At 42.7% G+C, this 23,141-nt stretch overlaps 1 protein-coding gene across 6 annotated transcripts in view; it reads left to right on the plus strand.

Moving 5' to 3' along the window:
- Positions 1-23,141, plus strand: part of sdk2b (sidekick cell adhesion molecule 2b) — a 434,582-nt gene that overhangs the window by 296,498 nt on the left and 114,943 nt on the right. For all 6 annotated transcript variants that reach the window (XM_015962803.3, XM_015962806.3, XM_015962807.3 and 3 more), the window contains exon 2: positions 15,669-15,828. In XM_015962803.3, the coding sequence (XP_015818289.3) occupies positions 15,669-15,828 (160 nt within the window). The remainder of the gene's footprint in view (positions 1-15,668; positions 15,829-23,141) is intronic.

Genomic DNA, 23,141 nt, shown 5'->3' on the forward strand with positions numbered 1-23,141 from the left:
TTACTTTCCACTCGCTGTCTTAGAAGGAGGTGAGTGATGGGACTCCATTTTTCTATTCTTGTCACTTGTCTCATCACCATGTGATGTGCCCATACATTATTAAACCCTGGCCGACATTGCTTTACAGTTTAAAGTTTTTCAGAGGGTTAGGAGGGAACTGCACACACTCCTCCTCCTTTAAGGGACACTGTGCACATTTTTCATATTTCTAATTCCTTTTCTTGAGCCAGTATGTGCTAAAATTACCCTTTACAGGGTTAATGAAATGTCACTCAGACCCCCACCATCCTCTGTTGCCAGAAAACCACACTTGCAACTTCAAAGTGCTGGTCAAGTCCTTGTTGGACTTAGTAAAGTGGAGCTGATGTGCCTGGCACTGCAGACTGCTTCCAGCCCATTTCCTGCATGTTTTAGATCATGAAGACAGCTGGTTTGTTTGATTTAGTGATGAATCACTCCTGTAGACACTAAGGAAGGCTGGGAGACATTTCAGATGTTAGATGAACCCTCCCACTGTCTTTATGGGTAACCCCGCGAGGAAAGTTGACCATTTAGCAGGATGATGGTTTATCCCTTCAGGTCCACATGGCAGGGGTCAGGTGGTGCTCACTCCTCACCCCTGCCATGTGGACCCAAGGGATAAACCATCAACCCTGCTCAATGACCAACTTTTCTCGGGGGTCCCACCGATTAGGACAGTGGGAGGGTTAAGGTGTTAAAAAAACAAATGCTCATTGGGGAGAAGAGGTTTCACATTTGCTTGGACCATTGATAATAATAACGGACATCAGAGGGTGCCAAAAGCAAGCAAAACTGCCAAATGTGCCTTTAAACCACAGTCTCATTTGCACACGGCCTTAAATGGATGTGTGTGCCACTGCTTCACTGTTTTGCTGTACTGCTTTAGTTCTTTTAGAAAAATGAAGCACCACTTGGGGAGAGTATTCTTTCAGGTGACAGCAAATTTATCTTGGTTAAATCCTTAAGTTCAACAATTAAGTTATAAAATAAAATACAATCCTCCTGGATGCCTCCCTGGTGAGGTTTTTCAGGCACGACCAACTGGGAGGAGACCTAAAGGAAGACCCAGGGCACGTTGGAGCCTCTTGGCTTAGGCTGCTGCCCCCACGACCCAATTCTGGATAAGCGGATGAAAATGAATGGATGGATGGATAAAATACAACTATTTCTCACCTTGAGTGGGAGACCCTGTCTTGCCTACTCATTCTCATATTGGTACGCACCATATTGGTTCCAACTAGAGAATGATCTTTTTATTTTATTTGTCATTGCTGATATCAATGCGTAGAAGTCATGATGAGTCGCTGGCTTACATGTGTTGCCTTTTTTGGGCTGATTTTAATGACAGATATCTGCACATTGTTTACCTTTTTGTAAGCTAAAACACCTTCCAATAACAGTCAACACTTTTAACCTAATAAGTTTATGAATTTAACCAACTGTTAAATCTTAATATCGTCTACTGCAAAGTGTAAAAATAAAATATTGTTGTTATTTATTTTTATTTAAACTTTATTAATACAGGAAAAAAAATCCCATTGAGATCAAGATGTCCTTTTCAAAGGAGACCTGAGCAAGAGGGCAACAGTACACAAAAAACTAAACAAAAAATTCACTTCTGCCTTCCCACTAGCACCTTTTTCATTTTTATGAACCTTTTTTATCTTAATGTCCATGTATTCTCTCATAGTTTATTACGATCTTTTCTGATGTTTTTTTAATTTGTTGTGAAGTACCTCGTGATTTTTATCTTGAGAGGCACTACATTAAAAAAGTTGTTGTTCTTGTTCAGAATTTTACACAAACTGCACAAGCAGGATCATAATAGTTGTAGACAGTTTAACATTTGTGATTGTATGATTGTAAAACAAGATACATTTGACAATCACTGGATATAAATTGTTTTAAAAGCAGTAAAGATGAGGCAAGGATGGTTGAGAAACAACCTCTCGAGTGTCTTCATCAGATGTGAGGCCAGGTCTAAAGACCGTTAGGACAATGTAGAGCACAAAACACTGGAATTAGTAACTTTCAGGAGGGTCTTCTGGGTAAATCAGTGCTGCAGGTATGAAGGGAGGAGCCATTATCAGAGGGTGAAGGTAAGAACAATTTGTCAAAAGCCACACAGTGGGGGTTTGTCAAAAGCTGAACGTAGTGTTCGATACGATGCTAGACATGTATACACGGAGTAGTGATCAGTGATTAGTTTGCCTCATCTGTTCAGTTCATCTTCATGTTGAAACCAGCAGCTGGCCTGACTATGACCGTCTCCAAGGGAAATGTGAAATATCAGACCGCACAGACACACACCCACTGAACATTTCTCTCACCTGCGCAGCAAATCCACACAAAATTTACGGCTCTGGGCTGACATACATACTCCTGCACATTTTGGAGCCTTTCCCATCCAGTACACACACACACACACACACACACACACACACACACACACACACACACACACACACACACACACACACACACACACACACACACAAACACACACACACACACACACACACACACACACACACACACACACACACACACACACACATTCAGTAAGAGGGCCAGACCAGTGTGCTAAATAAAGACAGACAGTAGAACAGATTTTCACACCCAGTGGGACCATTAGCAACTCGGTTAGACCACCAGCACGCCTCCATCCTCATCAGCATCACAAACACATTTTGACATCCACCATTAAAGAGTAACACACACACACACACACACACGGACTCACACATTGTGTTAAAATAAACAAATCACATGTATACTCACTTTCAGACATGCTTTTGTGATGTATTAGTATTCAATGCATAATTTGCTGAGCCTATCAGCAGTTTGAATATATGTGTGTTGGGGGGCCCCAGGCTGCAGCTGAAATATGTATGCTAAGTCCGATAGCACTAACCCCCCCGAGGACTGAGTTGGAGGGGATGTTGGTACTCATAGGCACCACAGCAGCACCACAGTCCTTTGGGATCTGAGAAATACTGAGTTCTCTGAAAATCCAGCTGTGCGTTTTGCACTCAGAACAGTAATTTCAAGGAAATGTGTCATCCTTAAAGCTGGCCTGCTGTCAGACATACAGAATGGAACTTTGGGGCACCTGCTGAAATAAAACATTTCTCATAAACACAAGGTATACCCTAGAAAAGGTCCTGGACACTGTTTAGTGTGACTGGCTAATGCATTTCCCACATTGCATTCAGCGTAGTGTTACAAAAATACATTTACTTAAAAATGTTTTCAGAAATTACCTGATGCTATTCTGTCAAACTAGACCTGATAGGTGAAACAAATCAAACCTACACATGTTGTTACAATCCATAATACAAATCATTTAAAGTGCTAGAAGACTAGACAGGCCCTTCAGAAAAACACTTCGTTCCACCAATGGCCAAAGGATAACCAATTTGGCATCCATCCATCCATTTTCAGCCGCTTGTCCGAGGTCGTGTCGCGGGGCAGCAGCCTTAGTAGGGAGGCCCAGACTTCCCTTTCCCCAGCCACTTGGTCCAGCTCCTCCCGGGAAATCCTAAGGCATTCCCTGGCCAGCCGAGAGACATAGTTCCTCCAGCGCGTCCTGGGTTTTTGTTACAGTCATCAAGAGATCCGCTGTTGAGCTCCCGCCTGCCGGCCTTTGATCAGCACTCTGGAGAGCGTCCTAGCTGTTGGAGCCTCTGTCTCACCCTCTTGCCCACACTCCAGTTGCAGCTTGTTTCCTGCGTCATAAAGGACAGCTGGTGCAAGCCATGAGGAGGGAGAAGGAACAGAGAGGAGCTAAACAGGAGATCCTGTGCAGACAGCCTTTTGTGGAAGGAGCCATTCCAGAGCCACTTCATGAGTGAACCAGAACCCTGCTGGACCTGAGACTTATCCATGTGGGAGAGAAAAGGGGAAAAAGCTCCTCGACCATGAGATGGACAGGGAAGGAGAACTTGATTGTTATTTTTGATTGTTCTATTAGTGATTAGTTTAATGGCTTCAGGCTTCAGTCTAATAGATAGACTCACGTGGGCACTCCCTAAATAATGTACTTATCAGTAATTTTATAATTTTGTTGCCATGGCTAGTCTCCTGAGACTTGGGAGACTTATTATTTGCGTTAGAAGCACTCCTCCGACCCCTTTATTCATTTAGTTTTTGAGCCACCTCATCTGGCTCTTCTCGATGTGGAGGAGCAGTGGATCTACTCCGACTCCCTCCCGGATGACCGAGCTTCTCACCCTATCTCTAAGGGAGACCCCAGCCACTCTGCAGAGAAAACCTGTTTTGGCCACTTGTATCCACAATCTCATTCTTTCGGTTACTACCCACAGCTCGTGACCATAGGTGAGGGTAGGAAAATAGATCAACTGGTAAAGCAAGAGCTTTTATTGAAGTATACTTTTCAGTTTTTGCTTTTGTAAAGGGCTAATTTACATGTTATTTACTGAACCATGAGACATGAGATTCCATAGGAAATATGGAATCAACCTTATGGATCTGTGGGTACCTTTAACCAGAACATTGGAACTTTTTATTGCAGGGATTATGTCACAACCTCGTATTAACTCAGAGACAACAGAAGAGAGTCAAGTTTCAAAAGTTTAAAGATTTATTACTAAACAAATTAAAACTAGACTAACTTTAACACTAAATGTATGGTGTAACTAAGGTGAAGTGAGACGGAGAATGGTGTAGTGTGGAATGGTGTTCAGAACCAGCAAATCCGAAGAAACGATTAGTTCTGGTGGGAGTGAAGGTGATGTCTTGTCGCTAAGCTTGGATTAGGAGATTCATAAACACATTTGACGCCATTATGTTGGTCTACGTACCCTTAGCGGAAGTCCCCGTCTAGATCAGGAGGTGTAGAGGTCCAACTTGGACCTTTGGAGCCGAAGCTTGTAGAACAGCTGCAGCAGCCGACCAGTCCAGTCTTGAGATACTTCCAGGTCACGACAGTTTATCGGCATCTAACAAGACCCAAAACGGGGTCGTGATGGTTTAGCTTTTATTCTGAAAGGAACCGTTGCAGCAGGTGGAACGGCAACAGGTTTATCCAGCTTGCCGTTGGTTCTTTCGGCTGAAGAGAAGAGTTACGGATTGGCCACTCCGTCAACCTCTCTAGAACGCTTTGAACTGGCATTAAAGATGATGTGGGCATAGTTTTATACTTCGGATGTTTTGGTTTCTGGTCGAATGAAAAGGTGAGAGATTTACCAAGCACCACCAAAACCACACCTCTGTCAGATCTGGCAGATTCTGATTGGATCAGTAAAAGCAATGTGTCATGTCTTAACGCTAGGTGAGATCAGTCCTAGTGGGAACATTTAAAGTCATATTACTTATTATATTCTATAGGATTATAATAAAGTAATTAATATTTTGATTTCACAAATTGGTTCACATTTTATTATTGACTAACCCTTTGTTTGATTAGCTTATTAAAAATAGAGTTCTTTGATTTATTAAAAAGAGAGCGTCATTTTCTTCATTCTTCTCTTAGGCTGGAAAGGAAAACAGTTTAGAGCAAATGCATGAGACCTTGAGGCCATATCTCATACAGACTAGTTCTTGCTGAGGAGGGGGGAAAAGGACTTTTAGGTGGAAAACAGTCATTTCATTCCGTTACACTTTGTTTTTGTCTGCAAAAATCCCTTCATCATAAAAAAATTCTAATATTTTGTCAACCCTTAACACCATGCAAAAAAGTTCTGATTTATCTATTCAAATTGGGTTTTGTTTGCTTGTTTGTGTTTTGTTTGTTTCATTGCTTCTACTTATTGATCTCTCCCGTTCAACAAGAAGTGACTACCCCGTGCTATTAAACAACTTCAAACCTGTTAGTGTTTAAATGATTTAATTTGTCATTTTTGACCTTTTTAAGATAAGCATTTGAGATAAAAATAAGAGGCAATACATGGATCTTATTTCAGAAAAAAAATCTCCCAGCTCTCCTCAATTATAAATTCTCACCTAGGGGCAGGAATTCGTACCTGGCACTACTCTCATTAACAAGAGAGCCGATTTAATGGACTGTACGGCTGGTGTAGTTGTGAATGTGACACACTAAGCTGTACACACAAACCAACATGCTCCATCTCTGAGCGACCAGGGCCGTGGCCCCTGGGAAAATCCTACGAAGTGAGATGAGCTGCATACAAATGAGAGGCCACTAACACACCATAATCCTGTTGTATTATGCAGGAAGCTAAAGAAAAAGAGACTAATGCAGCTTGGTTTTAGTCCGAGTGCATTTCTGTCTCATGTAAAATGTAATTTCAAAGTACAATTTGACTGGTGAATTTTTGAAGGGTTAGTATATATAAATATATATATATATACACACATATATATATACACATATATATAATATCTGGTTCTCAAAAGAGGGCAAAACTGGTTTCAGTCTCTATAAGGCTGTTAAAGCAAAGTTTTAACTACTGAGCAGCCGTGGTTTCAAATGTAGAAATAAATTTTCAAAGAAAAAGTAACAAAGTCACACTTCACTGGAACTGTTTAGTAGTTATATGAGTTGGTTAAAAATTAACTGGTGATGAGATTTAAATAATTAAAAAAAACAGAACTTTAGAAATGTCCTTCCATCAAGAGGTAATGAACAATTAATAGCTTACCTGCTGTTGGTATCTGTTTTAATGGCCTCCATCCAGAAGCATTACACGCTTAACTCCTACAGAGTTAGCACTGCAGGCTAACTTCATAATCAAATAAAAAAAAAACTGTAAATTACACACTACACTTGATCTGAGCCAGAAGACCGATAAGTTAAGTAGAAGACTAGGAAAGGCAAGGCAGCTGTATTGTATTTAATGTTTTTGAGGGGCGCTATAGAAAAGATTGTTTCTTTAGCTTCTATTTTTATAGCACATTTCATACACGGAGGCAATTCAAAGTGCTTTCCAGGAGCAAGAATGGCATTAACATTAAAATCTGCATGACAGCACAATTAAAACACACAAATTAATTTAGATCAAATAAAAAAACACAAATTAATGTCATATTTAATAATCTGAAAAAAGACTAAGTTACAGAGTGAGCAGGTACAGTGCAGAAGGTTCAGAATAAGAATCATTAATTCAAAGATGATGAATACCGTAATTTCCGGACTATAGAGCGCACCTCAATATAAGCCGCACCGGGCTAAAAGCCGCAGATATCTACTGAACTGAAAACGTAGTTTAACTGAACGTAACTGAACTGATCAGTATCAAACAAAACAAAAAAGATATTGATTAGTTTATTCATCGTCCTCCTGCGCACTGAAACCACTGAAGTCATCATCTTCTTCAGTGTCGGAGTTGAACAGCCTCAGAAGAGCTTCGTCACATACCTTTTCTGTGGCGATGTCAGTGTCACTGTCCGTGTTGCTGTCCTCATCCCGGGGTGAAGCTGGGAAAACAAGCAGCGCCGTTTTACTGTGAAAAAAATCCTCCTGGGCGCTTTCCGTACCACTCCTTTAACCATTCCTTCATTAGACTTTCTAGCATCCATCCTTTCTGGCTGACTAAAGCTGCACCTCATTATAAGCCACATGGTTCAAAGCGTGGGGAAAAGTAGCGACTTATAGTCCGGAAAATACGGTACATGAGCGTTTTCAATTTTGATTTAAAAGTTATGGAAGCTGATTCCATCTGTGTGCAGCATAGTAGCTAAAGCAGCTTCACCCTGTTTGGTTCTGACCCGAGGTTCTACCAGCTGACTGTTTCCTAAGGATCTCAAAGCCCTGATGGGCGTGTATATACAGGAAGGAGGTCCAGCATGTATTCTGGCCCCAAGCCATTGTGTGATTTATAAACTAGTAGAAGCACTTAGAAATTATTTCTGTAGTTTACTGGTAACCCGTGTAGAGATTTAAAAACATGAGTGATGTGCTCGGTTCTCTTGGGTCTTCTTACGACTCCAGCCGCAGCATTCTGAATGAGCTGCAGTTGCTTTGCAGCTTTTTTGGGAAGACCAGCCAAAAGACCACTGCAACCCTAGTCCAGCCTGCTGGAGATGAATGGGTTTCTCTAGGTCTGGTCTGGACATGAGACCCCTGAGTTTTGCTATGTGATGAAGATGATAAAACGCTAATCTAGTTATAACCTTAATGTGACCAGTGAAGCTTAGGTCTGAGTCAATTATGACACCAAGATTTCTAACCTGGGTCTTTGTTTTTATTCCTCTGGAGACAAGTTGAGCAATAACCTCCCTTGAAATCAAATACAATCCATTTAAAGTTTTACCACATACCTACCAATGCCATGTTGTTGGAGGTGCAAACACACTGACTACATATTTGCCCTTTTCAGCTGATACTTTGGAAAGAAGTTTAACTCAGTATGGCCTTTAAAATGCATCTTCATCATAAGTAAAATGGCTTTGCAACAGTTTAGGATTGAAAGAAAGTCTAGCTGTTAGCTAATCTCTCTTTCTTCAAAGCAAAGGCTTTCAATTATCTTTCCTTCATGATATCTGAATTAGTTTTTTATACTTTCTGGCATTCTTCAAATAATCAAAACAAATTCCCACTTGTTTAGATTTTTCAAGTGTTAGATGATTTAAAGTTGTAAAGACATGGCATCCCTATTACCTGTTGATGGTATGACAGGAACCGTGGTGCTGACTCGCAGCATGTGTGATAATAATAAGAATAACGTGTATGTGGATGCTCTCTTTGATGGGAAAGTTACTGATCTTGTTTGTAGATAAACATCTTTATTCACATTCTATCTTCATCACTTATGGAATGGTTTCATACACTACCATTTATTCTTTATTTACATGTGCATTGTTGAATATCGTTTTAATTACCCTCCCGCCAAGTGCCCACTCTGCTGCCGATTTAGTGTTTCCACAGTTAGATGAGAGTGATAAGCTCTCCTAGACTTCCTAATGAGAGGGACTGTTGAGATTTTCATCAGTGATCAATGTCCTCTTTGGCCTCACGCCTTCCTTTGGTTAAATGGGTATCTGTTTGTGGGTGATACAGTGTTACTCTGCTTTTTATTTGCATTTCTCACTCCAACCTGGTGTTTTTCATGCCTCCATTCTTCTCCTCTCTTTGTTTCTTGTCTTGTCTCACCTCACGTCTTTTCTTTTCATCTCCACCTTCATGAGCAAACTGCTGGAGGAAAATTAGATTCGGCCACGTCTTGAGCTCACAAACTTTGAGACTATCATCTTCTTCTTTACCAGACATCATTAACCCAGAGACCCTGTCTCTGAAGGCAGCTCAGATTCTATTTTACATTTGATCTCTATTTTTCCTCAGTGAAATTTTTTCTCTGCGTCGTCGCCCTCATATATATATATATATATACCTTTTTTCTTCCTAAATCGTTTCAAGTGTGTTTAGTTTGCCAGTGGTTCCTCATGTATTATTTTTCTTCGCTGGCACACTTTACAGAATAATTTTCTGATTAGCCGTGTCTGTGTTTCAGCTAGACTCTTTCCACTTGTGTTGTTTGGAGGTTTCTACATGTTTGACCAGCTTTAGGGATCAGACTTTACCAGAAGACAGCTCAGTAAGGACGACAAGGGGCCTGATTTTGAACTTGAAAACATAAGGTAGCGATGCGAGTTGATATGATGGGTCAATACGTTGTGGTATTTTATGAAGTTCGTTCTGCCTTCTTGCTGTTATAAATATTTATCCCAGCAAGCTACAGGCTGGTGACACATCAGGTCATGAAACATTAGCAGTCAAAGAAAATAACAGCTAATAAGCAATGCATCCATGCAGATGTATGATTATTCAGTATTTACTTTACAGTATTTACTTATTTAGTTTTTGAAATTCAAGTTTTTTTTTTCTGTTTTGTATTTTTTTAATTTTATTTTCTGAGGGTGAGGTGTAGAGAGATATTTACATTGTTCACTAGATTTACATACTAAGAGCAAACATAGTCCTCTAGATTATTTTTATAAAGGACAGTTGCAAAAATGCACTTTAACAATGAGGAACAAGTCATGAACTAGTTGTAAACTAATACCCAGTTATCGTTATTCATTAGTTATAATTAAACTAATAGTAATGAAAATGTTATACTCATGGTCAGATTGTGATTACGTTATAGTTAACCTTAAATAACAGATATTTAATGAAAAGAATGGCTAGTAGAACTAGTGATGAAATCTCACTTCAATATGGATCAACAGTGTTAGTCAGTTGGTTAGAAGGTTAGTTGGTTTGTTTGGTTATTAACTAAACGTTAGATCTTTAATGCTGAATTATTAGTTAGTTAATGGCCCTCCTCCTTGAACCGTCACCTTATCGTGGTGGAGGAGTTTGAGTGCCCTAATGATCCTAGGAGCTATGTTGTCTGGGGCACTTAGTGCCCCTGGTAGGGTCTCCCATGACAAATTGGTCTTAGGTGAAGGGTGAGACAAAGAACGGTTCGAAGGATCTTTCATGGCGGTGAAAACGAAGAGTCGGAGTACCCGGCCCGGAGGGTTACCGGGGTCCCACCCTGGAGCCAGGCCTGGGGTTGGGGCCCGTGAGCGAGCGCCTGGTGGCCGGGCTTTCGCCCATGGGGCCCGGCCGGGCCCAGCCCGAACCGGATACATGGGCTCGTCCAACTGTGGACCCACCACCCGCAGGAGGAACATGAAGGGTCCGGTGCAATGTGAATCGGGTGGCAGACCAAGGCGGGAGCCTTGGCCGTCCAATCCCCGGACAAGGAAACTAGTTTTTGGGACATGGAACGTCACCTCGCTGGCGGGGAAGGAGCCGGAGCTTGTGGCAGAGGTTGAGCGGTACCGGCTAGATATAGTCGGACTCACCTCGACACATTGCATTGGCTCTGGAACCCGAGACCTGGAGAGGGGTTGGACACTCTACTTTGCTGGAGTTGCTCCGGGTGAGAGGCGGAGGGCTGGGGTTGGCTTTTTGTTAGCCCCGAGACTCTCTGCCTGTGTGTTGGGGTTTACCCCGGGGGACAAGAGGGTAGCTTCCTTGCGCCTTCGGGTCGGGGAACGGGTCCTGACTGTTGTTTGTGCGTATGGGCCAAATATCAGTTCAGAGTACCCACCCTTTTTGGAGTCCCTGGGACGAGTGCTAGATAGTGCTCCATCAGGGGACTCCATTGTCCTGCTGGGGGACTTCAATGCTCACGTGGGCAATGACAGCTTGACCTGGAGGGGTGTGATTGGGAGGAACGGCCCACCTGATCAGAACTCGAGCGGTGTTTTGTTATTGGACTTCTGTGCAAGCTGCAGTTTGGCCATAACGAACACCATGTTCGAACATAAGGATGCCCACCGGTACACTTGGTACCAGGGCAGCCTAGGTCACAGGTCGATGATAGATTTTGTAGTCATATCATCTGACCTGCGACCGTATGTTTTGGACACCCGAGTGAAGAGAGGGGCGGAGCTGTCAACTGATCACCACCTGGTGGTGAGTTGGATCAGATGGAAAGGGAACATGCCGCGTAGACCTGGCAGACCCAAACGCATAGTGAGGGTCTGCTGGGAACGCCTGGCAGAAGAACCTGTCAAGACGGTCTTCAACTCCCACCTCCGGCAGAGCTTTGACCACGTCCCGAGAGCAGTGGGGGACATTGAGTCCGAGTGGGCCTTGTTCCACTCTGCGATTGTCGAGGCGGCTGTTGCTAGCTGTGGTCGTAAGGTGGCCGGTGCCAGTCGTGGTGGCAACCCCCGTACCCGCTGGTGGACACCAGAAGTTCGGGGAGCCGTCAGGCTGAAGAAGGAGGCCTACAGGGCGTGGCTGGTCTGTGGGTCTCCGGAGGCAGCAGACAGGTACCGGATAGCCAAGCGGGGTGCAGCAGTGGCAGTTGCCGAGGCAAAATCTCGGGCGTGGGAGGAGTTTGGTGAGGCCATGGAGAAAGACTATCGATCGGCTCCAAAGAGGTTCTGGCAAACTGTCCGGCGCCTCAGGAGAGGAAGGCAACAACTCGCTCACACTGTTTACAGTGGGGATGGGGAGCTGCTGACGTCAACTGAGGCTATAGTCGGACGGTGGAAGGAATACTTTGAGGAGCTCCTCAATCCCACCAATGCGCATTCCGAGGAGGAACCAGAGCTGGGAGGCCTGGGGATGGACTGTCCGATCTCGGGGGCAGAAGTTGCTGAGGTAGTCAAACAACTACACAGCGGCGGAGCCCCGGGGGCGGATGAGGTTCGTCCTGGGTATCTCAAGGCTATGGATGTTGTAGGGCTGTCATGGTTGACACGTCTCTACAACATTGCGTGGTCATCGGGGGCAGTTCCTAGGGAGTGGCAGACCGGGGTGGTGGTCCCCATCTTTAAGAATGGTGACCTGAGGGTGTGTTCCAACTATAGGGGGATCACACTCCTCAGCCTCCCTGGAAAGGTCTACTCCAAGGTACTGGAGAGGAGGGTCCGATCGATAGTTGAATCTCAGATAGAGGAGGAGCAATGTGGTTTTCGTCCTGGCCGTGGAACTGTGGACCAGCTCTATACCCTTGCAAGGGTGATGGAGGGGGCATGGGAGTTTGCCCAACCAATCCACATGTGCTTTGTGGATTTGGAGAAGGCTTATGACCGTGTCCCCAGGGGCACCCTGTGGGGGACGCTCCAGGAGTATGGGGTGGGTGGCTTACTGTTAAGGGCCATTCAGTCCCTTTACCAGAGGAGCGTGAGTTTGGTCCGCATAGCCGGTAGTAAGTCGGACCTGTTCCCAGTGAGGGTTGGACTCCGCCAGGGCTGCCCTTTGTCACCGGTTCTGTTCATCACATTTATGGACAGAATTTCTAGACGCAGCCGTGGTGTGGAGTGTGTCGAGTTTGGTGGCAGGAGAATCTCGTCTCTGCTTTTTGCGGATGATGTGGTCCTCCTAGCTTCATCCAGCTCTGACCTTCAGCTCTTGCTGGGTAGGTTCGCGGCCGAATGTGAAGCGGCTGGGATGAGGATCAGCACCTCCAAATCTGAGACCATGGTTCTCGACCGGAAAAGGGTGGCTTGCCACCTCCGGGTCGGGGGAGAGGTCCTACCTCAAGTGGAGGAGTTTAAGTATCTCGGGGTCTTGTTCACGAGTGAGGGTAGGAGGGATCGGGAGATCGACAGGCGGATTGGTTCGGCGTCTGCAGTGATGCAGACGCTGAGCCGATCTGTCGTGGGGAAGAGGGAGCTGAGCCAGAAAGCCAGGCTCTCGATTTACCGGTCGATCTACGTCCCAATCCTCACCTATGGTCATGAGCTTTGGGTAATGACCGAAAGAACGAGATCGCGGATACAAGCGGCCGAAATGAGTTTCCTCCGTAGGGTGGCCGGGCTCAGCCTTAGAGATAGGGTGAGGAGCTCGGACATTCGGGAGGGACTCGGAGTAGAACCGCTGCTCCTCCGGATCGAAAGGAGCCAGTTGAGGTGGTTTGGGCATCTGGTCAGGATGCCTCCTGGACGCCTCCCTGGGGAGGTGTTTCGGGCATGTCCTGCCGGCAGAAGGCCCCCAGGTCGACCCAGGACACGTTGGAGAAGTTACATCTCCAATCTGGTCCGGGAACGCCTTGGGGTCCTGCCGGAGGAGCTGGTGGACAAGGCCGGGGAGAGGACGGCCTGGAGCTCCCTAGTTGGGATGCTGCCCCCGCAACCCGGACCCGGATAAGCGGAGGAAGACGAGAGACGAGTTAATGGTCCACTGGAGGTCAATTAATGTTTTATCAAATGTTAGTTATAATAAATTGTTGATTATTTATGTACTAATGATTACTGAAAATTAAACTTAAAGTCTTTGGTATGAGTCAGCTGTGGATTTGAACCCCAATCTCCCCGTCTCAGGGCGGACGCTCAGACCACTAGGCCACTGAGCTGGTTAATGATAGTTAATAATCAACGCAAAAAATATTGTTCATTAAGGATAAATTAATGTTTAGCTAATGGACTATAGATAAGGATTAACAATGGTTAACTACCCTTGAGCCAAGCATTTTTTAATGATGGTACTCCAAAAATGTTCCGTTGATTGTTGGGATTAATTAACAGTAGTCAATTACAGACAAAGAATATTATAGGTCCTTTATTAGGATATGCCCCCCCCCCCCCCCCCCCAAAAAAAAAACTTCTATTCATATTATAAGCACACATTAAGTTTTAATTTCCTTATTAAATGATAAATATCATGGATTGTTCGAGCAATGTGGCTTTGCATCCAAAATGTGGTCTTTCCAACCATGCCTCCACCGGCCAGGCTATGATACTTCCACTCTCATACCTAACCGTTCAAAAATGTTTATTTTGTTTTTTTAATAGTTATTTACTTCATAACCCTCCCTTTGTTTACTGCTGCCAAAAATAATTAGATTTGGTTCATTCTTATAAGTCCAGTTTTCAGACTCAATGGTCTTATTTCTTGCAGTCTTCTCAGTTTGGAAAAAGTTTTCCTTTGCCACTCAGACTGAAATATTTAACACACATACTCATTTTCTACTCATTAGTTTCTGTTTTGCTAACTTTTATATGCAGCAGCAGAACACAACCGGACTATAATCCTGCTGCATGAAGGCTGTTTCACTTGTTGCATTTACAATCACGCCAATTATCTCTGCACAGTCATGACAAACAATCAGAAACCTTGAAAAATTTACTAGAAATTCTGGAGCTTCCGGACTCAGACTATTGTGGGTGTAAATGCTAAAGGAGTGAAATGAAGCTGTTACTTCCAGAAGTAGCACATCTGAAACTCTGACTGGAAGAGAAAAGCTTATTAATCATCCTTTGTCCCTCATTTTGTATTACTTTCATCCCCCATTTTTCTCCACACGCCTTCACTCTGATCCGTCTACCTCCACTGAATTTGTCGAGCCAAGATAGAGAAACGAAATATCAGCACAATAGATCATTCTGACAGTTTAATTTCGAAGCCTGATTATCAGTCAATTTGATAATTATATTATCCAACCATCCAATTAATGTGTTCTATATTTACAATGATGATCAAGTAAGCTCTCTATTTTTACATCGTTTATAAAAGGTGAGATATTGGAAACACAAGGGACCTTGACAGTTTGCCTCTGAGGCTTCTTGATGAAGATATAAAAATCTGTGTTGCCACATTTAGTATGTGCATCACCCTCCAGAGAGGTTCTCACCAGTCTCCTTCCATCCATTCCTTCACACTCAGCAGAGCATGTTCAGAAGCTGCAGCCAGAGTGAGAGACAGAGCGAAGCAGAGAGCGGGTGAGCGAGCGATGAAAGGATTTTACGTCTCCTCCTTGGCTCCGCTCTTGTCCTGTCTGCTCTACGTAGCTCAGAGGGAAGTGTTGCACCGTGCCAATGAGTTACTGACACACAAACATACAGAGCACAGGATGCAGGACCAATCTTTCATGACGTGTTTCCTTGCTCTGCTCTCTCCTGTTATCTCAGTGTCTCTGAGACTTACAGAACTGGTTAAATGCATCAAACACAGGCAGCAGAGCATCAGTGGGGATTAGGTAGCTCCAAATGAGACATAGAAAGGCTTCTTCTTCTGGAGCATGACGGCCTTGTGTCTACACGCCAGTATTGATTTAAAAAATGGAAATATTTATTTTTTGTAAATTTTTACATCAGCATTTGTCGTTTTTGTGAATGTGTGGTCCCTGGATGTAGACGTGGAGTTTCATAACTAAATATTATTAATTTGGGAGCTACTTTTTGAAAGTTCTTTAAAATGATAAATGCCTTTTTTTTTGCAGATGATGTGCCTCCCTATTTCAAGACTGAGCCTGTGCGCAGTCAGCTTCATTTGGAACGCAACAGGCTGGTGCTGACATGTATGGCTGAGGGCAGCTGGCCGCTGGAGTTCAAATGGATCCACAATAATACTGAACTAACACGCTTTTCACTGGAGTACAGGTAAGTCAGCTACAACTGATGTAAACCAGATTTAACTTTTAGACAGCTCTCTTAATCGTCATGGAAGCAGGTGGAGCTCAGGTGTTTGAGAACGCTCGTTTGACATAAAGCTGGTTTGTTTCCTGGCTTCTCCTGATGTAGTGGTCTCCTCAGCAAGACTCTGTTGCACCTTTTGACACATTTTAGAGTTCTTTATGGAACCAATCTAAAGTTCAAAGGTTCTGTATAAATGCTGAAAATGTATCATCTACCAGACAAACAAGTGAGCTGATGGGAAAAGGTCTGGTGACAAGTGATCATATCTTACCTGTGAGTGGATTTATATTGATCTCACAACTATCCAATTCATGTAACGTGCACGAGCAACAAAAAGCTGTTTGATTTGATTCAACTCTTATTCACAAAACAGTGTGATTCAGTCTGAATCGTATTCAAAAGACTGACATCCAACCTTCTCGGTGGCCTGGATTCACCCTGAATCACACTGCTTTGTAGACTGGGACTGGGAGATCAGGGTTCAAATCTGCTCGGTTCTTACCAAAGACTTCAAAAATAGGGCCCAATGCCTCTCTGCTTAGCACTCAGCTTTAAGGAGTTGGATTGGGGAGGTTAAACCACCAAATAGTTCTTGAGCACAACCACTGCTGCAGCTCACTGCTCCCCACGGAGATGGGTCAATGCAGAGGTTTGTTTTCACCAGTGTGTTATGAAGACTTGTGGGACTTTAACTTCAACTTTGAATCAATATGACAAAGCAAAGAATGTATTTGTTAACTAAAACAGCACATTCCTTACCAACTAATAAAAATAAATGAGCCTGTTTATTGTTTTAAAACTTGTGAGAAATCTTCATAAGTCAAGACTCAAAAAGATATCTAGAATAAAATTTAAAAGAACACACCCACCAGGCACTTTTAATTTTGTTTTAGTTGTTTTAGTAACACTTAACAATGAGTCCCTTTATTAATGCCCCCACCCCACCCAGCCTCCATTTCCTGGTTCAGATTCTGACAAAATCATTAAACTGAGCAACAAGTCCAACAACACCGTGTTTGTGCTGATTTATGTTTCTGTGAAGCACACAGATCACCTTACACTGTTAACTGGAGTAGCATTCGCCCCACCACCACCACTTAAAAACACCATGATTTTGTGCAGGGTGGTAGACAATGCATTTTTAAAATCACCTTTTACCAAATCAAATTAAACCCTTTGGTAATCTTTAAAACACCAGTAGTCATTTTGTTGCACAAAAATGTGTTTGTACATTTTCAAAGAAGCATTCTTGTTTCACCAGGCTGTTGCCAAATAATTATTAGCCGGTCTACTTTTCCTTTTTTATTGCCTTTGCTTGGCTCCTTCCCCTCTCAGCTCCGTGACCTCCATCACTGTCTCTGGAGAGGTTGCAAAAAGGCAAAAGGCATGAATGAGGGTTAGGGCAGGAGATAAACCGTCTTTAATGGTAACTGGAAGATCCTAATCAGGTGGCAAACATTGCTCTTATCTCGGAGAGCAGTGTGTGTCTGCACCGAGAGTTTCCACGGCGGTGTAAATGGAGCACTGGAAGGGTTTAAGAAAAGCTTGCTGACATGCAGCTCATCTTTGCTGAGCTGTTGTGGTTGTGTGTGAGAAACAGAACAAATGTGGAAAACAATGGAGGCTGATCATACAAGCAGGACCAGCCAAGTTGATGAGGGGTTTTTCTGGAGACAGATAAGGCTGCAGCAGCGTAGCAAGGTCATAAGTGGCACACAGATGCCACAACAGTTGGTCCGAATGGAATGTACTTCAGGGTAATGCTGTATGCTGGAGCTTTGTGTCAATTTGCCAAAATGGGTAGTTAAACAAGCATCCCAGAGTTATTTTGGTAATGTTTCCACCCCTAAGAAATATTTGGTTGTTTATGTTTTTTCTTTGCCTTTTGTTAATTTTATAAGTCTCATCCACGTAGACTGCAGTCAGAGCAATATCAATTTGGACAATGCCTCAGACATTCTCCTTTTCTTCTCACGAGAACATCTAATTGTGCTCATCTCCACATCTATTCAAAGTAGCACCATTGCAAACAACTTGATGCAAGTCTTTTCTCATAAAAACCATCTATCCAATTTTTTCCCTCTCATCTAAGTTCGGGTCGTTGAGGTAAATGGTACAAGAAGAAAGCCCACATCCTTTTTTTCAGCTCCTCCTGTGAGATCCCAAAGGCTACCATGCAAAAGAAAACACACAATCTCTCCAGTGAGTTCTGGGTCATCTCTGGGGATTTCTCCTGATGCTTGGAAAACCTTCAAAGGGAGGTGACCAGAAGCATCCTAATTAGAAAAAAACACCCCAGACTCCTCGTGATGAGGAGTTTAAGCTTCTTCATCCTCCTTGTCCTTCAGTCTTAACCCAACCTCCCATGGAAGAAGCCCTTCTCAGCTGCTTATATCTGGGATTGTGTATTTAATAAGTTTAAACTAATGGTATGGTTGGAGTGTAAACTGACCAGGAAGTTTAGAGCATCAGCTTTTATCTCCATCATTAAAAACCAGAACAATACCCTCTTTACTAAAGAACCAAAGTCTTGTTCTGTTGTCTTATCTCCCACTCTATTTTACCATCACTCATGAACACAACACCAAGATACTTAAACTTTTCTGCATAAAAATAAGGACTCACTCCAAACACAGATGAAGCATGTCACCATTTCCTGGTTGAGAAAGAACCAGAGTAGCTGAATACAGTGGCTTTAGGACACAGACAGAACCACATCATCACTAAGCACATGACACCCTGAGTTTCATAAGACAGACCCTCCTCTATGACCACCACATTCAGGATCAAAACTCCAACACAACGATATGGGCTGCATAATGGCACAGCTGTTGTATCACAACAAGGACTTTGCAAGTTAAAGCTTGGCTGCAGCTGTTTTGCACAGTCAGCTTGTTCTCCTAATGCATGTGTTGGTTATCATCAGCTACTCCTGTTTCTCTCCACAGTCCAAAAATATACATTTTAGGTTAATTCACTACTTCCTACTTGTCACATCCACAATGGTAAGTCCCTGAGGATAAAATGGTCTTCTTATTTACTTAACTATTTTCTTTATTTGGCAGACGCTTTTATCCAAAGCTACGTACTGTCATTAACCTGTAGGGCATGCTGTGATCTTCTAATTCAACTGAACCAGCATGGAACACTTGTTAACATTTTGGCCAAAGAACTTGCAACTGTGGGCATAAAAAGCTACCTAAATATCTTTCTGCAGATCAGCCATTACTGTTTTGTCTGCTGGTCTGGTCCCAGGAAACAACACTATGATGGTATGTGACAGAGATGGGAATTGTGGAATCAACAAGTCAAATCCATGCCGTCCTTTTTGTTTTTTTTGCTCAGCAACTGAACAAGGTTCATGCACAGTGCTGATTGAAATCGCCTGGCTTAGTTGCTGAACTTAAGAAAAACACGGCATGGAAGTAATTTGTTGATGGCACAATTCCTCATCAGTGGTATTTGAAGTCTAGTCAGAAAGACATTTTTATTTTGGTTGGCAAAACAATCAGGGTTCAAACTATGGGGGAGGAGTAACCCAGCTTTGTCAGGTTGTCGTGTCCCCCGCGAGCTAATACCGCAGCGCTGACAATTGAAATGTGACGACGACCGGCAAAAAACTCCAGAGTTGTTTAAAGTGGTTGCAGTAATGAAATTTGACCACATGATGTCATTTTTACCTAATTTCGACATGATGCACCTCTAACCAAAATCTCTTTACCTGAAAGCACTTTCCTGCTTAGCTATCACCCATTTATTTTCAAAAGAAACAATAAGTGAAGCAAATGTTAAGATTACATGATTCAAGCTCTACATTCTCTATTTATTGTGCATTTGTGTTGTGTCTCTGCACCTGTGTCTTCATTCTCTGTGCCAGCAGAGTATTTGCTCACAGCGGACCCCCATGGCAATGAGGTTATGGATAAGATCCCCAGTGCTGAGTTCTGCTTTAAATATTGACACCGTGCGACTTGACCTTGTGTCCTCTGGCAAGCGATCAATACTGCAAGGCCTGCATGGGCATTATTATTCAACATTTAGGTGTGTGGGAGAGAGTGTTCCAGAAGAGGGAAGTGATGGGAGCTGTTTTAGTGATCGGCTATAGGAATGCTGTTCCCAGGAGGATCCAGGCTTAGCATTGACCGCCGTCACTTAATATAAACACCTTCAGAGTTTCTGCACAGCATTTAGCCAACTTCCTGCTTTCTTTGCTCCCTAAAAGAAACCATTCAATAGATTATTTACCAAATTGGAATCCAACTTTACAAGAAGAAAGAAAATTCAATATAGTTAAGTGTTTCTGTACGCTTCAGCCAGAGAAATGTCCAGCACATGATTCTTTAATTGATCAATAAATGCACGGCAAAATACCTCAGTCTTCTATTGCTTTGTATTGGCCAAAAGCTCAGAGGTAAGAAACTGGCACACCACCCATCTGTAGGCTGCCAATTAACCTAGAAACTTCATTAAGAGAGTTAATTATTAATCAAACCTCGAGAGCCGTTTCTGTCTGTCGGTTAGATTTTAGCTGTATCAGGGTTTCTGATCGATGAAACGGGAAATTTGTTTGCTTTTGGTTCCTTTTGGTCACACAGAAAGAAGAAATAAAAAGTGTTAAACAGCTTTAGAGAAGTGGAGAAGAACAAATGCACGGCACTAAACAGTCGCTAACTGAAGGCAAGGAAAAAGTATGATGGAAGAGGCATGACAGGCGCAGCAGCACCAGTTTGTGTTGATGGTCTTTTGATCTTTATCTCTGCTTATTCTCCCTTGTTGTTGTCAGTTCTTGAGGGGAGAAAATTAGTTTTTCTTTTTCCCCTCTCATTGAACTCCCACAGCAAAATAAAGTCTTTCTCTGGTTTTTAACTATCAAGAAAAAGAAACAAGAAAATCTAGAAATGAGATTAACATTTTGACAGCCGCAGTAATAGTGTGTCACTTTGGTGTCTCCAGTAATGACTTCTCTCTGAAACTGAGGTGGGATGTGCAGAAGTAGTCAGCTAAGTCATTTGCAGCGTTTTCAAATCAAGCAATAAGCAGGCGCTCCAGGCTAATGTATAGATTAGCTCGCAGTCATGTCTTTCCTGGAAACGACCAACCGTACCATCATTCTTCTCTTCATACCTTTGATTTCCCTTTCATCCACTCTCTTTGTTCACCCTTTCTGCCTCACTTTAATCCACTTATATGTGAACTAGCATCAAGCATCCCAAACAGGTACAATTTCATGGTAGCTCTGAAGAAATTAACACAAGTTCAAAACATTATTATTCCATGTCTGTAGGGAAAGAAATGACAAGCTCAGTGTGCTAACCGGATGGAGATGATGAGAAAGCTGGGGATAAAATAGAAGTAGATGTCAGCATCTGTGTGCATAATAATATTTGCTTTTTGACTTCGTCTGATGAAGTGACACAGTTTTATACACTGAATATGAAGTTACAACTCTATTTCAAGAAAGGCATTTTTGCTGGACTGGATCCAAATTATGAGTGGGTTCCAGTGTTTTGGTAAGACTCCTCTGTAGAGAAAGTAGCTATTGGCTGTGAATGACATCATCACTGTATTTGCATAATCAGTCGTGTGCATCTGATTGTAATGCACGCTGCAGGAGAGGGGAATGATGTTGAGCCAGAAACATTAAACATTGTTAAAATGTCTCTTTTTGCAGTGTTTTATATGTACGTGTGGAGATAATTAGAGAGGTTAAAGTGCATGTGTCTGAAACGCAGTGGAAGGGAGGGCAGAAAGAGAAGCAAGAGTCCATTCGTGCTTCTTTACTTTGTGCTTTTTACTTCATCTTGTTTTCTTCAGCATCTCTCAGACCCTTTTGTTGTATCTCACTTCAACACTACACTCTTTCTTCTTTTTTGCCACTTTTATCTGTGTGCTCTGTTCAAGGCCCTGAAACATATCTGTAAAATGTGATTCAAAATTATAATAGGACGGTAAGTTACTTTTGGTATACCCTAGTTTGCATCTTTACCTTTGCAACATTTTTAACCCTCCCACTGTCTTATTGGGCAACCCTGCCAGGAAAGTGGACCATTGAGCAGGGTTCATGGTTCATCCCTTGAGGTCCACATGGCAGGGGTGAGGTGTGGTTGATGTTAACATTGTGTTAGATGTACTATGGGGATGTGTTCCACTACCAAAACATTCTGTCTCAAGGCATACTTTTGAAATACTCGTCTACAGAAAAGTCTTTTGAAATGTATTTCATGTCTTAAAAACCCAGCTAATTTTTTAATTTATTCTTTATTTAACCAGAAAGGTCCCACTGAGATTGAAAACCTCATTTTCAAAAGAGTCCATGGCCAAGAGTCAGCAAAACAAACGTCACAAAATTTCTCAATTACAATTAGTTATATGTACAAAATTTCAGAAGCCAGTTACAAAACAAGTGCTCTAAATCTGGTTTTCAATTTATTCAAGGAGAAAATCTCAGTTAAAGTGACAATGCGCAGTTTTTACCATTAACTCATTAACTGCCATTGACGACTAAAGTAGTCATTTGCATTTTTTTACTGTGTGGGCGTCGAAATGAGCCCACACACAGTGAGAACAAACATCCCAGCTCTAAAGCCGATCTTCATCCGTGTACGTCACACATCATGTGATCAGGAAGCAGAAAATCCATGTGTTAGGAGATCGTTTTGTGCCGCTGCTGTAAAAAAGTGAGGCACAGACCTGAAAAGCTTCTGCCGATCACAATTCGACAACGGATTATGAAAGAATGGATAATGCTCGAAACACGCAAATTCTTCCTGATGTAAGAGGTAAGTCTACTCTTTGGTTTGGCGATGACTTCTGTGAGAACGCTGAAAAACATTGGCAACGAAGGGCTTTTCTGATCAGGAAACGGCTGGCAGTGAATGAGTTCATCTTTGGAAATATTCTGTGAAATGTTGTAAATGAATTAAAAGATGCCCAGTTGTTGAAAAACATTGGCGGTTTCATAACATATAACCATAAAAAACAGGTCTAAAATACATGGGAGTGGGTCTAAGTCTCTGGGCGATGCCATATGGGATGCCATGTTTCTTTCTACAGAAGCCCCTGAGGCCAGAATGCATTTACTGATTTGTTACACACGGTTACAAAACTTTCAGCATTAATAAACATAGTTTTGTTTACACATTTACCTTTTCACTCAACGCAAGCGATGAAAGGGAATCAGATGTGCTTGTTGTTTAGCTGGAGGTTGCACTCCCAGGGATTTTTGACCCTAATGACTATCCGTTGGTAAGGTCTTAATTGAACACAAAAATAATGCT

Source organism: Nothobranchius furzeri, chromosome 16 (assembly GCF_043380555.1).
Source record: "Nothobranchius furzeri strain GRZ-AD chromosome 16, NfurGRZ-RIMD1, whole genome shotgun sequence".
NCBI classification, from domain to species: Eukaryota; Metazoa; Chordata; class Actinopteri; order Cyprinodontiformes; family Nothobranchiidae; genus Nothobranchius; species Nothobranchius furzeri.